At 62.0% G+C, this 15,383-nt stretch overlaps 2 protein-coding genes across 7 annotated transcripts; both read left to right on the top strand.

Moving 5' to 3' along the window:
* The first annotated feature begins 41 nt into the window (after window positions 1-41).
* Window positions 42-10,266, top strand: SUPT5H (SPT5 homolog, DSIF elongation factor subunit). 4 transcript variants are annotated; one of them, XM_068998345.1, is made up of 30 exons: window positions 42-253; window positions 521-605; window positions 696-867; window positions 963-1,028; window positions 1,547-1,558; window positions 1,664-1,733; window positions 2,161-2,229; window positions 2,333-2,398; window positions 2,531-2,561; window positions 2,687-2,755; window positions 3,009-3,260; window positions 3,377-3,466; window positions 3,891-3,961; window positions 4,042-4,147; window positions 4,422-4,515; window positions 4,597-4,733; window positions 4,810-4,965; window positions 5,362-5,508; window positions 5,825-5,971; window positions 6,347-6,472; window positions 6,547-6,631; window positions 6,713-6,817; window positions 6,946-7,048; window positions 7,259-7,386; window positions 7,617-7,722; window positions 7,888-8,046; window positions 8,514-8,682; window positions 9,186-9,389; window positions 9,779-9,874; window positions 9,988-10,266. In XM_068998345.1, exons 2-30 carry the CDS (start codon window positions 531-533, stop codon window positions 10,129-10,131), a joined length of 3,255 nt encoding a protein of 1,084 aa, XP_068854446.1. In that variant the 5' UTR covers window positions 42-253; window positions 521-530; the 3' UTR covers window positions 10,132-10,266. The 4 variants fall into 4 exon arrangements, with proteins under 4 accessions (XP_068854446.1, XP_068854444.1, XP_068854445.1 ...); XM_068998343.1 differs by having other exon boundaries at window positions 491-605; XM_068998344.1 differs by having other exon boundaries at window positions 470-605.
* A 459-nt stretch (window positions 10,267-10,725) lies between these two features.
* TIMM50 (translocase of inner mitochondrial membrane 50) lies at window positions 10,726-14,976 on the top strand. 3 transcript variants are annotated; one of them, XM_068998309.1, is made up of 12 exons: window positions 10,726-10,914; window positions 11,186-11,248; window positions 11,402-11,525; window positions 11,868-11,899; window positions 12,221-12,242; window positions 12,438-12,496; window positions 12,787-12,906; window positions 13,147-13,251; window positions 13,728-13,826; window positions 13,908-14,064; window positions 14,510-14,616; window positions 14,703-14,976. In XM_068998309.1, exons 1-12 carry the CDS (start codon window positions 10,726-10,728, stop codon window positions 14,805-14,807), a joined length of 1,182 nt encoding a protein of 393 aa, XP_068854410.1. In that variant the 3' UTR covers window positions 14,808-14,976. The 3 variants fall into 3 exon arrangements, with proteins under 3 accessions (XP_068854410.1, XP_068854411.1, XP_068854412.1); XM_068998310.1 differs by lacking the exon at window positions 11,186-11,248 and having other exon boundaries at window positions 14,703-14,974; XM_068998311.1 differs by lacking the exon at window positions 14,703-14,976 and having other exon boundaries at window positions 13,751-13,826; window positions 14,510-14,611.
* Window positions 14,977-15,383: the final 407 nt, after the last annotated feature.

Genomic DNA, 15,383 nt, shown 5'->3' with positions numbered 1-15,383 from the left:
CCGGGAAGTCTCGCGAGAGGAAGGGCGGGAGGTCTCGCGAGAGCGCGGGGCGGGAGCGACGCGGAGCGGCCGCGGTTCGGGAGCCGGACCGGGACCGGGACCGGGAATCGCGACAGGGCTCGGCAGCGGCACCGGCATCGGGATCGGGATCGAGACAGGCGGAGGCGGCTCCGGGAGCGGCACCGGGAGCGACACAGGCGCCGGCGGAGTGAGGCCAGGCCAGGCCGCGGTGTAGAGCGGAGCGGAGCCCGCGGTGAGGGCGGCGGCGGCGGCGGCGGCGGCGGGAAAGCGGCGGGAGTGCTCGGGGCACCCCCGGAGCCTTCAGAGCACCTCCCAGCCTCCCCTCAGGACACCCCAGACCTCTCAGGACACCCTCAAATCCCCCGGCCCATCCCTAAGAACCCCCAGGACTCTCCCGGATACGCTCAGGACACCCCTAAACCCCTCAGGACACCCCCGACCCCTCCAGCTTCCTTTCGGAATCCCCCAGGACCCTCCTGAAGCCCCCCGTGCCCCCCAGACCCCCAGCCATGTCGGACAGCGAGGACAGCAACTTCTCGGAGGACGAGAGCGAACGCAGCAGCGACGACGGCGACGACAACGAGGTGAGGCCGAAGGCTTGGGGGGATCCGGGGGGTTTCAGGGTGGGTCCCGGGGGTCCCTGATCCCCTCCCTAAATCCCCCGGCCCCGCCAGGCCGAGGAGCAGCGCGGGGGGGGCAGCGGGAAGGAGGAGGCGGAGGAGGAGGAGGAAGAAGAAGAGGAGGAGGAGGAGGAGGAGGAGTACGATGAGGAGGAGGAGGAGGAGGAAGACGACGATCGCCCGGCCAAGAAACCGCGGCACGGGGGGTTCATCCTGGATGAGGCTGGTGAGGGAAGGGGCGGGGAATTGGGGGGTTTTTGGGGAGGTTTTGGGGGTCTCCAGGTCGCTGACCCCCCCCCCCTCCCCGCGTGTCCCCCCCAGATGTGGATGATGAGTACGAGGATGAAGATCAGTGGGAGGATGGGGCTGAGGACATCCTGGAGAAAGGTGCGGACTGGGGGGGCTGTCCCCACCCCAGGGGGCTGCAGGGAGGAGGGAGGGAAGCCCTGGGTGGGGGAGTCCCTGTTCCCCCTCCCGAATCCCCAAAACTGCCTTTTCCTTCCCCAAAACCCCTTTTCCCCAACCCCTTCTTTCCCCACCCCCAAACCCCCTTTTTCCCTCCTCATATCCTCTTTTTCCTAAAGCCCCTTTTCCCCCTAAAACCACTTTTTTCCCTTCAAACCCCTTTTCCCTTGCAGTTTTCCTTCCTAAATCCCTTTTTTCCTCCCTGAATCCCTTTTTCCCTAAATTCCTTTTCCCCCCGCCCCAAATCCCCGTTTTCTCCCATCCCTTTTCCTGGGTGGGGGTCCCCAATCACCCCTCCCCCTCCATCTCATCCGCTCTCGCCTGGGGCTTTTCTGTTGCATTTTTTTTTGTTTTCCCCCAAAACCCCCAATTTTCCCCCATTCCCTGGTTTTTGCTGTTGATTTACTTCATCCTCCACCGTCACCTCCTCCCCGGGGCAGAGGAGATAGAAGGTAAGAGTCCCACTCCCCCAGTTCTGGGGGTTCCCGAAATTTCCACACCCCCCCCCCCCAATCCCAGATCCCCATCCTGACCTTCCTCTGCCTCCTCTTCCTCAGCTTCCAACATTGACAACGTGGTGCTGGACGAGGATCGCTCGGGAGCACGGCGGCTCCAGAACCTCTGGAGGTGACCCTGGACATCCCCAGAGTGTCCCTGTGTCACTCCTCACCTCGTTTTTATCCTTTTTCTGCATTTTCCCGTTTTCCCCTTCTTTTCCCCCATTTTTCCCTGATTTTCCCCTGTTTTTATCTTGGTTTCCCCTGTTTTCCCCTCATTTTTCCCTGTTTTTCTCTCATTTTCACTGTCTTTCCCTCGTTTTTCTGTTTTTCTCTCATTTTTCCCTGTTTTTCCCTGATTGTTCCTTGTTTTTCCTTAGTTTTCTCTTGTTTTTTCCTTTTCTTAATTGCTTTTTCTTCGTATTCCCGTATTCTTCCCTCATTTTCCTTGTTTTCCTTCATTTCCCCCCCACTTTTCCCTCATTTCCCCCTGCTTCTCCCTCACTTTTCCTCATTTTTCCCGTTTTCCCCTGATTTCGCCCCGTTTTCCCTGCCAGGGACCAGCGGGAGGAGGAGCTGGGCGAGTACTACATGAAGAAATACGCCAAGTCCTCGGTGGGGGAGACGTGAGTGCCACCCCTGTCCCCTCCCCGCCTGTCACCCTCCCTGTCACCACAGGGCCACGCCCACCCCAACATTCCCTGGTTTTTTTGGGGGCCTTTTTCCCAGAGTTTATGGCGGCTCCGATGAGCTCTCAGATGACATCACCCAGCAGCAGCTGCTGCCCGGCGTCAAGTGAGTTTTGGGGGGAAAAACCAGGGAATTTGGGTCAGAATCCCTGGGAATGAGAATCGTGGGGGGGAAAAAAGGGGGAATTTGGGTCAGACCCCCCCCCCAAAAATAACGAGGTTTTGTTGCCCCTCACAGGGACCCCAATCTCTGGACGGTCAAGTGCAAGGTGGGTGTTGGGAGAGCACCTAAATCTTGCTTTTTGTGCCCAAACCTCCCTTTCTGAGCCCAAATCTCCCTTTTTGTCTCCAAATCCTTTTTTTTTTTCCCCAAATCCTGCTGGCTTGTGCCCAGATCGGGGAGGAGCGTGCCACGGCCGTCGCCCTCATGCGCAAGTTCATCGCCTACCAGTACACGGAGACGGTGAGCACTGGGAGGGACTGGGGGACACTGGGGTGGCACTGGGGTCACACCCGCACACGGGGACATTGGGGCTGTACCGGGATGTCCTCGGTGCCACGCTGGTGCCACTGCTGTCCCTGCTGTCCCCAGCCCCTGCAGATCACGGGGTGGTGGCCCCCGTGGGTGCCTGTGCGTGGGGCCAGTGGGGCTGGGATGGGGCTGGGATGGCACTGAGGTGTCACACTGGTGACACTGCTGTCCCCGCTGTCCCCAGCCCCTGCAGATCAAGGCGGTGGTGGCCCCCGAGCACGTGCGCGGCTACCTGTACGTCGAGGCCTACAAGCAGACCCACGTCAAGCAGGCCATTGAGGGCGTGGGCAACCTGCGCCTGGGCTACTGGAACCAGCAGATGGTGCCCATCAAGGAGATGACTGATGTGCTCAAGGTGGTCAAGGAGGTCACCAACCTCAAGCCCAAGGCCTGGGTGCGCCTCAAGAGGGGCATCTACAAGGATGACATCGCCCAGGTGAGGGGGGGACACACCTGAGTGGGGAGGGGACACACCTGAGGGGGTGGGGATGTCCTCAGCTGGGGACACCCCCGGCCGGCCCGGGACTGACCCGTGGGCGTGGCCTGGCGCAGGTGGATTACGTGGAGCCCAGCCAGAACCAGATCTCTCTCAAAATGATCCCCAGGATTGACTTCGACCGGATCAAAGCCCGGATGAGCCTGGTAAGGATCCACCTGGGGCGGGGGGCACCTTGGGCAGGGGAGGGGAACCTGCTTGGGTGGATCCCCACGAGTGGATCCCAAGTCAGTGGGTCCCTGAGGGTGAATCCCTGTGAGTTATTCCTGGGTCAGTGGATCCCTGGTTTGGGTGGATCCCAGGTCAGTGGATCCCTGGCACTGAGCAGATTCCCTGAGCAAATCCTGGGTCAGTGGTTGCCAGGTCACTGGATCCCCTGAGCAGATCCCTGGCACCGAGCGGATCCCCTGAGCAGATCCCTGGCACTGAGGGGATCCCCTGAGCGGATCCCCTGAGCAGATCCCTGGCACTGAGCAGATCCCCTGAGCAGATCCCTGGCACTGAGTGGATCCCCTGAGCGGATCCCCGAGCAGATCCCCCGAGCAGATCCCCTCTCTCCCTCCCCCGCAGAAGGACTGGTTCGCCAAGCGCAAGAAGTTCAAGCGGCCGCCCCAGCGCCTCTTCGACGCCGAGAAGATCCGGTAGGGCCTGTTCCTGAGGGAACGCCCGGGATCCAGCGACCCCTCAGGAGTGACCCTGAGTGACCCCGGGTGTCCCCCAGGTCCCTGGGCGGGGACGTGGCCTCAGATGGCGACTTCCTGATCTTCGAGGGCAACCGCTACAGCCGGAAGGGGTTCCTGTTCAAGAGCTTCGCCATGTCGGCCGTGGTGAGCCCCAAATCTGCCTTTTCTGGCCTAAAATCTGCCTGTTCTACCCAAAATCCGCTTGTTCCAGCCCAAATCCGCTTCTTCTGGCTCAATGTCCTCGTGTTCCAAACCCAAATCTGCCTGTTGGAACCCAAAATTCACCTCTTGGAACCCAAAACCACATATTTGAACCCAAAATTTTCCTCTTCCACCCAAAGTTTGAACCCTAAGATCTGCCTGCTCCAACCCTAAATCTGTTTTTGCCCCGAATCCCGGAATTTTCCCCCAATCTCAGATCACCGAGGGGGTCAAACCCACCCTGTCCGAGCTGGAGAAATTCGAGGACCAGCCCGAGGGCATCGACTTGGAAGTGGTGACCGAGAGCACCGGTATGGGATCCCCGCATTCCCAAACCCCAGAAAACGCCCCAAACTCCCCAGATTTCCCTAAGTCACCCCAAAATTTTGCAGGAAAAGAGCGGGAACACAACTTCCAGCCAGGGGACAACGTGGAGGTGTGCGAGGGTGAGCTCATCAACCTGCAGGGCAAAATCCTCAGCGTGGATGGCAACAAGATCACCATCATGCCCAAGCACGAGGACCTCAAGGTCTGAAAAGCCCCCAAAAAAAACCCCTTGGGATGGCTTTTTTGGGTGGAAAACCAGGAGTTCTGGGTTTTTCCAGGATATGCTGGAGTTCCCGGCGCAGGAGCTGAGGAAATACTTCAGGATGGGCGACCACGTGAAGGTGATCGCTGGGCGCTTCGAGGGTGACACCGGGCTCATCGTCAGGGTGGAGGAGAACTTCGTGATCCTGTTCTCTGACCTGACCATGCACGAGGTGGGAACAGGGGAAGAAATGGGAGAACCGGGAAAAAAAGGGGGAAAAACAGGGAAAAAGGGGAAAAAACGAGGTAAAATGGGGGGAAATGGAGAGCAGAGGAGAACTTTGTGATCCTGTTCTTAGACCTCACCATGGATGAGGTGAGAATGTGGGAAAAAAACAGGAAAAATGGGGGAAAAAATGGGAAAGACGTGGGAAAAACCTGTGAAAAAATGGGAAAAACCCAGAAAATGGGGAAAACACAGGAAAACAGGGTAAAAATGAGAAAAAAATAGGGAAAAACTGGGAAAAACCCAGGAAAAATCCAGGAGAAAACTGGGGGAACGGGGTTTGGGGTGAAAGCAGGCGGTTTTGGTGCAATCCCAGCGGATTTTTCCCATTTCCTGCCCCCAGCTGAAGGTGCTACCCCGGGATCTGCAGCTCTGCTCCGAGACGGCCTCGGGAGTGGATGTGGGGGGGCAGCACGAGTGGGGGGAGCTGGTGCAGCTGGACCCCCAAACCGTGGGGGTCATCGTGCGGCTGGAGCGGGAAACCTTCCAGGTGAGACCCCCCCCAAATCCAACCTGAAATCCCCCCAAAAAATCCCCCAGAATCCTCCCAATAAATCCCCTAAAATATGCTCCAAAACCCCACCTAAATCTCGTCAAAACCCTCCCAAAATCCCTCCTGGCCGCCCCCCAAAATCCCGGGGAAACCTCCCAGGGCACCCCACACTCCAAATCGGCCTCCAGAGGGGCCCCAAATTCCCTTTCAAGGGGGGTCCCAACCCACCGAATTTGGGAGGTCCCTAGAGTCCCCTCCCAGGTGTCTCCTGGGTGTCCCCAGGCGCGTCCCCTGAGCCGTCCCCTGTGCCCAGGTGCTGAACATGTACGGGAAGGTGGTGACGGTGCGGCACCAGGCCGTCACCAGGAAGAAGGACAATCGCTTCGCCGTGGCGCTGGACTCGGAGCAGAACAACATCCACGTCAAGGACATCGTCAAAGTCATCGACGGCCCCCACTCCGTGCGTCCGGCAGGGTTTGGGGCGTCCTCAGGGTGGTTTGGCAATCCTTGAGGTGTTTGGGGGATTCTCGGGGTGTTTGAAGAATCCTCAGGGTGTTCGGGGTGATTCTCAGAGTGTTTTCGAGGAGATTTGGGGGGTCCCTGGGGTGTCTTTGCCTTGAGGTGTTTGGGCGGACCTTCAGGTGTTTTGGGGGTCCTCAGGGTGTTTGGGGGAGATTTGGGAGATCCCTGGGTTGGTTTTGGGGGTCCTTGAGATGTTTTGGGGGGGGGTTGTGACGTTTTAGGGCCTCCCCGTGGTTTTTTGGGGGAGTTCGGGGGCTCCATGTGGTGCTTCTGGGGGGGGGTCTCACCCCTTTTCCCCCCCTGACTCTAAAAGGGCCGTGAGGGTGAAATCCGCCACCTCTTCCGGGGCTTCGCCTTCCTGCACTGCAAGAAGCTGGTGGAGAATGGGGGGATGTTCGTCTGCAAGACGCGGCACCTGGTGCTGGCCGGGGGCTCCAAGGTCCGAACCCCCCCCCCCCCAAACCCCCAAATTTCCCCTTTTTCCCCTATTCCAACCCCATTTTTCCCCTGCAGCCCCGTGATGTCACCAACTTCGCCGTGTGCGGCTTCACACCGATGTCCCCCCGCATCAGCAGCCCCATGCACCCCAGTGGGGCCGGTGAGCGATTTTGGGGGGTCTCGGGGGGGTTCTGGGCACCCTCAGGGACCCCGCTGACCCCTCTGACCCCCCCCCCCCCAGGCCAGAGGGGCGGTTTTGGGGCCGGGGGGCTGAGCCGGGGCCGTGGCCGGCGCGACAACGACCTCATCGGACAGACGGTGCGGATCTCACAGGGGCCCTACAAAGGTAGGTGTGGGACCCCCGAAAACCCGCTCGGGGGAGCTTCCCCAAACCCTCTGACCCCACATAAACCCCCAAAAACCCCCTCGGGGGGGGGGGTTCCCCAACCCCTCTAACCCCCCAAATTCCCCCAGGGTACATCGGGGTGGTCAAGGATGCCACGGAGTCAACGGCGCGAGTGGAGCTGCACTCGACCTGCCAGACCATCTCGGTGGACAGGCAGCGACTGACCACTGTGTGCGTGGGGAGTGACACCCCGGGGACAGCCCTGGGGGCACCCCTGTGGGGTGGGGGGTGACCCCTTAAAGGTCAAGACCATCCTTGAAACCCCCCAAGAGGGTCCTGGAGCCCCAAAAGGGTCCTGGTCCCCCTCCCCACTGGGTCTCTGTGATGCCCCCGGCTCTTTTTGGCGACCCTGTCCCCTCTGACCCCCCCTTGTTCCCGCAGGGGGTCCCGGCGCCCTGGGGGTCTCACCTCGGCCTACGGGAGGACCCCGATGTACGGATCCCAAACCCCCATGTACGGCTCGGGGTCCCGCACGCCCATGTACGGCTCGCAGACCCCGCTGCACGACGGTGAGAGGGGATTTGGGGACATTTGGGACAGTTTGGGGTTATTTGGGGACATTCAGGGACAGTTCAGGGACATTTGGGGACAATTCGGGGGGGTCCAAACCCAGGGTGGTTTTGGGGTCAAGCCCAGGAAGCCACACCCCCAACTGTGGGGTCACAGGTGGTGAGTGGGGGGCTTTGGGGACAGTTTGGGGACAGTGTGGGGACAAACGGCGTTTTTGGGGTGTCCCCAGGGAGCCGCACCCCCCACTATGGGTCTCAGACCCCCCTGCATGATGGGAGCCGGACCCCGGCCCAGAGCGGGGCCTGGGACCCCAACAACCCCAACACCCCCTCGAGGTGAGAGATCCCCAGAAAACCCCAAAATAACCCAAACAACCCCTCGAGGTGGGACCCCCCCCCAAATAACCTCCTTTGGGGTCCCACTCCCCCAATTTGGGGTCCCCCTTCTCTCATTTGGGGTTTCCCATTTTTGCGGCCCCCTCCCCAATTTCCCCACTTTAGGGCGGACGAGGACTTCGAGTACGGCTTTGAGGACGAGCCCACCCCGTCCCCGCAGGGCTACGGGGGCACCCCGAACCCCCAAACCCCGGGGTACCCCGACCCTGCATCCCCACAAGTCAGCCAGCCCTACAACCCCCAGACCCCTGGCACGCCTGCCATGTGAGTGGGGACCCTGAAACCTGTGGGGTTGGGCACCCCAGAATATGGGACTGGGGGGGAGAGCCCCAAGTAGGGTTGGAAAGGGGGGGAAATGGTCCTGGGGACCCCAGATCTGGGATTTTGCGGGTGGAGGACCCGTAAATGTGGCTTGAAATGGGGAAACTGCTCCTGGGACCCCCAAATCCCCCCTGGGAGCCCCTAAATCCCCTCTCCCATCCCCTGGGACCCCCCAGACAACCCCTGGGATCTCCCAAATTCCCTAGATGTGACTCCTGGGACCTCCAAATTCCCCCTGGGACTCCCAAACCCCCTCTCCCATCCTCTGGGACCCCCAAATCCCCCCAAAACAACCCTAAAACTCCAAAAAATAAACCCAAAAGTAACCCAAACAACCCCAGCCCCCCCCTCGGGACCCCCAAATTCCTCCCGAACCCCCCAGGTTATAACCCCCCCCTCACCTGTCCCAGGTACAACACGGAGCAGTTCTCGCCCTACGCCGTCCCCTCCCCCCAGGGCTCATACCAGCCCAGCCCCTCCCCCCAGAGCTACCATCAGGTGGCCCCGAGCCCCGTGGGCTACCAGAACACGCACTCGCCGGCCAGCTACCACCCCACGCCGTCCCCCATGGCCTACCAGGTACCCCGAGACCCCAAAACCTCCCCTGATATCCACAATCTCTCCAGAGCCCCATGGGCTACCAGGCGCCCCCTTAGTGGCCACTGACCGCCCCTTCTCTCAGGGGTTTATCAGGTACCCGTGGGACCCCAAAATCTCCCCCAGAACCCCCAAAATCTGCCCCGGGACCCCCAGACTTTCCCCAATATCCACAGCCCCTCCAGAGCCCCATGACCCCCTAGTGGCCACCGACTGCCCCTTATCTCAGGGGTACCTGATAAGCACCCGTGGCTTATCAGGTACCCCAAGACACCCCAAAACACCCCCAAAATCCCCCCAGGACTGTCCAAATCCACAGCAGAGCCCCCCAAAGGCCTTGTAGGCCCCCTAAAACCTCTTCGTAGCCCCCCAACCCCTTCGTAGCCCCCCTACGCCCGCTTTATAATAACCCCAAATTTCCTTTGGACCCCCTTGCAACCCCCACAAACCCCTTTCCCCCACTAACTGTGCCCCCTTGCCCCCAGGCCAGCCCCAGCCCCAGCCCGGTGGGCTACAGCCCGATGACCCCGGGGGCTCCGTCCCCGGGTGGGTACAACCCCCACACCCCCGGCTCGGGCATCGAGCCCAGCGCGGGCGACTGGGTGACCACGGACATCCAGGTCAAGGTGCGGGACTCGTACCTGGACAGCGCGGCCGTGGGGCAGACCGGGGTCATCCGCAGTGTCACGGTCAGAGCCTGTTCGGGGGTTTTTGGGGGGGGTTTGGGAGGTGTTCAGGGTTGTTTGGGGGGATTTGGGGGGGGTCTCCCAAAAGGCTGCCAGGGCAGATGGAGACCCTCGTGTTTTAGAGGGATTTTGGGGGGTTTGGGGAGGGTGTTTTGGGGGATCTCCCAAAAGGAGAGAAGGCTGGAGGGGAGCACTGGGGGGGTTTGGGAAGGGTTTTGGGTTTTTTTGGGAGGGTTTGGAGGGCTTTGGGGGAGTCTGGGGAGGATTTTGGGGGGGGCTGGAAGGGGGAGAATCATCCCTGATGCCACGCAGCCTTTGGGGACGGAGATCTCAGGGGTTTTGGGGGGGGGTTTGGGTGCCCCCGCGAGGCTGAGCCCCCCCGGCCTCCCCAGGGCGGGATGTGCTCTGTGTACCTGAAGGACAGCGAGAAGGTGGTCAGCGTGTCCAGCGAGCACCTGGAGCCTGTCACGCCCACCAAGAGCAACAAGGTGGGACCCCAAAACACTCCTGGGACTCCCAAAACCCCGTTGGGATCCCCCCAAATTCCCTCTGAGCCCCCCAAACCCCTCTGTGCCCCCCTTGACCCCCAAGCCCCCCCCAGGTGAAGGTGATCCTGGGCGAGGACCGCGAGGCAACCGGGATCCTGCTGAGCATCGACGGCGAGGACGGGATCGTGCGCATGGACCTGGAGGAGCAGCTCAAGATCCTCAACCTGCGCTTCCTGGGGAAGCTGCTCGAGGCCTGAGACCCCCCCGGGAAGCCCCCCGACCCTTTCCTCCCTGTTTTCTCCCCATTTTCTGCCTCTCCCCCCCTGCTTTTTTGTCCCCCCATTTATTGTACCCAGGTTTTAGGTGTCAAATAAAGAACTGGGGGTGCAGCACCCGCCCGGCTTCCTGGTTTTGGGGTGGGGGCATTTCAGGGAGACCCCTCGCCACATAACAGGTGGGCGGGGGGAAATGGTGCTCCCTCTACGGGGGCCCGGAGGGAGTTTGGGGGGCACAGAGAGGCTTTTGGGGGAAATTGGGGCCGGTTTTGGGGCCACTTTCGGGGGCTTCGGGGCCGGTTTCGGGGGTCGCGGCCTCGGCATTGCCCCGGGCCCGGCTCCACGTGCTCCCCGGGCCTCGCGCCGCTTCCGCCAGCGCTCGCTCTGATTGGCTGCCGCTCCGTTGGCCCCGCCTTCCCCGCGCCGCCATTGGCCGCCCGCCGCGCCGCCATTGGCTAGCCAGCGCCCCGCTCCTCCCACCGTCCTCAGCTCTGGCCTCTGATTGGCTCTCCCCGTTCCGACCGCTCCGCTCCCATTAGCTGCCGCTCCCGCGCCGGCGCTTGGCCGTACAACAACATGGCGGCGTCCGCGGCGGCGCGCGCGGCGGCCTGGGGGGTCCGCGCGGTCCTCGGGGCGCGACGGGTCCGGGCCGCGACCCCCGCGCTGCCACCCCCGGGTCCCCCCGGCCCCCGCCGCCCCCTCAGCGGCCCCGCCGCGGGCCCCGATACGGCCGCAGTGCTGCGGGAGCGGCTGCGGCAGCACCAGGTGGGGACACGGCGGGGACACGGGGGGACACGTGGGGGGGGCCGCGCGTGGCCGTTCCCTCGGGCGGGGCGGGCCCGGGGGTCCCCAAAGGTCTTCGGCCACCCCCGAGAGTCCCCAGGGGGCTCCGAGGCTCGCGACGGTCTCCAGGTGTTCCCTCCGCAGGTGGCCGGGGACTCCCCCTCGTCCCCAGGTGTCGCCCGGTGTCCCCAGGTGTCCCCTCTTCCCCGCGACCCCCTCGGGTCTCAGCTCTGTGTCCCCGCTGTCCCCGCAGGTGGCTGGAGACTCCCCCCCCAGGTGTCCCCCGGTCTCACGTGTCCCCGCTGTCCCCCCGCAGGTGACCGGTGTGTCCCCCCGTGTCACCTGTGTCCCCTCGGTGTCTCCCCCCGCCGTGTCTCCCGGCTCTGACGTGTCCCCTCAAGTAGCCGGGGACCCCCCCCTAGGTGTCCCGCGGTGTCTCCGCTCTGACGTGTCCCCGCTGTCCCCGCAGGTGGCCGGGGACACCCCGGGCCCGCAGGACGAGGACCCGGCGCGGGGGTCGCTGCGGCGCCTGGCGCTGCGCCTGGGGGGGCTCCTGGCGGCCACCGGGGGAGTGGCCGTGCTCTACATCTTCGGTGCGTCCCCCAGTGTCCCCCGGTGTCCCCAAATGTCCTCAGTGTCCCTCGTGTCCCCAGCGCCTCCCTTTGTATCCTCCCATGTCTTCCCGTGTCCTCTGTCCCCCTACAGTGACCCTGAGCAGTGTCCCCCCAATGTCCTCAAGTGTTCCCCCAGTGTCCGCAAAGTCCCCCTTTGTGTGTCCCCAGTGTCCCCTGTCCCCCCCACCCTGTGGCCCTGGTCGGTGTCCCCTCAATGTCCCCTCACATCCCCCCGTGTCCCCTGTCCCCCCCAGTGACTCTGGGGGTACACTGGAGGGGCACTGATGGATGTCCCCAAATGTTCCCAATGTCCCCCCGCAGGCAGCAACGCCGTGGACGAGCACGGGGACAAGGTGAGGGGACAAAGGGGGAGCTGTCCCCAAAGGGAGGAAATTGTCCCCAAAAGGGGTGGCAGGTCCCATGGGGGGGTCCCCTCATCCCTGCCCAGGGTGTCACTTTTGTCACTCAAAGCCCCTTTTGGCACCATCTGGGAGCAGGCAGGGGTAGGGACATCCGGGGGGGACATCAAAGGGGGTGGCAGAGGGTGACAATGACCCGGTGGGGGGAGGACAGGACATGAAACCGCAGTGTCACCTACCTGCGAATTGTCCCTGTCCCCCGGGCTGGCCCTCCCCCCTCCATGGCCCCTCCATGTCCCCTCAATGTCCCCACAGATTCCCGACGAGTTCGACAGCGGTGAGTGACCCCCAGGAGAGGGGGGAGGTGACACCACAACGCCACCCCCCAGTGCCACCCGTTTGTCACCTCAGTGTCACCCCCGGCCCCTTTCACGCCCCAGTGTGACCCAAAAGGGGCTGGGACGGGGAGGGGGGACACTGTCCCCTCTGGGGGTCTCTGTCCCCTCTGGGGTCACTGTACCCCCCCCCTCAGACCCTGCAGGGATCCGGCATCTCCGCAGGACCTTCAAGTACTTCAAGGATTACAGACAGGTGGGATCTGGGGGGTTTTGGGGGTTTTAGGGTAGGTCTCGGGGTGTCCTCAGGGGTCGGGGAGGCTCTGCCACCATCCCCCGGGGATTTGTCACCTGCTCTGGCCCCGTCCCGGTGAAGGGTACGAGGGTTGGGGGGGTTCTGGGGCACTTTTGGGGGGGGGGGGTCACTTCGAGTTCGGGGTCCTTGTCCCTGTTTGGGGTCCCTGTCCCCATTTGGGGGGTCCTTGTCCCCACAGGGGGATCCCAGCCTCATTGTCCCCTCCGTGTCCCCCCTGTGTCCCCCCGCAGATGATCATTGAGCCCACGAGCCCGAAGCTGCTGCCAGACCCCCTGCGGGAACCGTACTACCAACCACCCTACACGCTGGTCATCGAGCTCACCGGGGTCCTGCTGCACCCTGAGTGGTCGGTGAGTGACCACCGGACCCCCCAAACCCAGCCGGTCCCCAGGGCTGCTCCCAAAAACCCCGAAACCCCAAAAACCCAAAATCCCAAAAACCACCCCATGACCAGCCAGATTTGGGGGTTTGGAGAGTTTCGGGGGGGGGGGGGGGTGGGGGGGGGTTTGGAGGCATTTCTGGGGGATTTTGCAACATCCTTCAACATTTCCAAAAGCCCCAAAACCACCTGAATTTGCCCCAAAACACAGCTGGTGACGGGCTGGAGGTTCAAGAAGCGCCCGGGCATCGAGCACCTCCTGCAGCAGCTGGCGCCACTCTACGAGATCGTCGTCTTCACCTCCGAGACTGGGATGGTGAGAATGGAATTCGGGGGGATTTGAGGTTTTCAGGGGGTTTGGGGAAGTTTAGAGGGGTCTGGGGGGCTCCTGGAGGCGTTTCTGGGGGCTTTTAAGGGGGGTTTTGGGAGCATCCCAAAACCTTCAAAAAGCCAGCCCAAAAGCCACCCCAAACCCGAAGTAGGAGGGGGAAAATCATCCCTGGACCCTCCCGGTTATGGGGCTGCATTTCGGGGGGAGATTGGAGTTTTTTTGGTGTTGATTTTGGGGGTTTCCCATGGGGCTGCTGGGGGGGTAAGACCCAGAGATTTGGGAGGGATTTTGGGGTTTTTTTGGGGGGGATTTGGAGAAGGGAAAATTCTCCCCAGCCCCACAATTTTGGGGGTAGTTCGGGGATTTTGGGGGACTCACTTGAGGCTGCCGGGAGGGACGGTGACCCCCACCATCAGGAGGGGTCTTGGGGTGCGCCAAAACGACCCCAAAACCCCCTCCAGACGGCGTTCCCGCTGATCGACAGCATCGACCCGCACGGCTTCGTGTCCTACCGGCTGTTCCGCGACGCCACGCGCTACATGGACGGGCACCACGTCAAGGTTCGGGGTCTCACGGTTCCCCCCCTGCCCCCAGCCCCATTTTGGGGCCGCATTCCCAGGTTTTGGGGTCCCCCCCCACAGGATATCTCGTGCCTGAACCGGGACCCGGCGCGGGTGGTGGTGGTGGATTGGCGCCGGGACTCGTTCCGGCTGCAGCCCTACAACGGCCTGGCCCTGCCACGCTGGGACGGCGGCTCCGAGGACAGAGCCCTCTACGACCTCGCTGCCTTCCTCAAGAGTGTGTGAAATGTCCCGAAACACCCCAAAAATATCCCAAAAACGCCTTTAAACCCACCCAAAATTCATTCGAATCCATCCAAACCCACCCAAAATCCACCCGAACCCCGGCAGCTCCAAGGACAGAGCCCTCTACAGAACCCTCACTGCCTTCCTCAAGAGTGGGTGAAATGTCCCAAAACACCCCAAAACCATCCCGAAACACCCCAGAACAATCCCAAAACCTGCCCCAAATCCACCCAAACTCTCCAAAATCCATCAAACCCCCCAAAAACCCCTCAAACCTTCTTTGTAAACCCCCCAAAAAACCCTTAGACCTCAAAAAAAACCCTTTAAACACCCAAAATCCGTGCATTACCCCATAAAATCCATGCCCCACCCTATAAAATCCATTGGAAATGCCCCAAAATCCCCAAAATAGCCCCAAATCCGTGTCCCCATCGCAGCCATCGCCCTGAGCGGGGTTGAGGACGTGCGGACGGTGCTGGAGAATTATTCCCTGGAGGACGATCCGCTGGCGGCCTTCCAGCGGCGCCGGACGCGCCTGGAGGAGGTGGGGACGCCCAGGGGACACCTGGGGGTGACAAAGGACACTTGGGAACTCCCCTGACTCAATCCTGGTGTTTTTCACCCCAAAAGGAGGAGCAGCAGCGCCTGGCGGAGCTGGCCCAGGGCAAGAAGCCCACAGGGGCGTTTTTGGGGTCCCTGACCGGGCGCTTCTGGCCCCGCTCCAAGCAGCAGTGATGATGTCATCGTGATGTCATCGTGATGCCATCAGGGGCACAAAATCCCCTCCCCCCCCGCCCCCTTGCCCCCATCCCAAACCCCAAATTTCCAGATCGGGGGGGGTGTTTGGGGGATTTTTGGGAGGGTTTGGGGGGGTCCCTGCCCCATTTTGGGGCGAATAAAGGCTGAAGTGGAGCTCTGAGAGTGCCATGGTCTGTGGGGTCGGGGAATTTTGGGGGTTTTGGGGGCGGGTTTGGGGCTGAATCCTCATTTTAGTGGAAGGTTTGGGGCTGAATCCTGTTTGGAGACGTTTTGGGGCTGAATCCCCCTTTTTAGAGTAGAGTTTGGGTCTAAATTCCCCTTTTAGGGGGAGTTTTGTGTCCGAATCTCCCAACCTCCCTTATTGGGGAGTTTATGGGGATTTTGGGGTCCTGGGGAGGGATTTGGGGTCTTTTGGGGGGATTTTTTGGGGCCGGGCCCTCTTTCAGCACTGGGGGCGTGGTTTTGGGACACTGGGCGGGGCTTTGGGAATGGGCGGGGCTCGGCCCCTACAAATGGGTCTGGGGGCGCCGCTGGACTCAGACCCTGCCGAGC

This window comes from Aphelocoma coerulescens, chromosome 34, assembly GCF_041296385.1.
Source record: "Aphelocoma coerulescens isolate FSJ_1873_10779 chromosome 34, UR_Acoe_1.0, whole genome shotgun sequence".
Taxonomy (NCBI): domain Eukaryota; kingdom Metazoa; phylum Chordata; class Aves; order Passeriformes; family Corvidae; genus Aphelocoma; species Aphelocoma coerulescens.
Note: the sequence above shows the minus strand (reverse complement) of the source record. Positions and strands in the feature narration are given on the sequence as shown.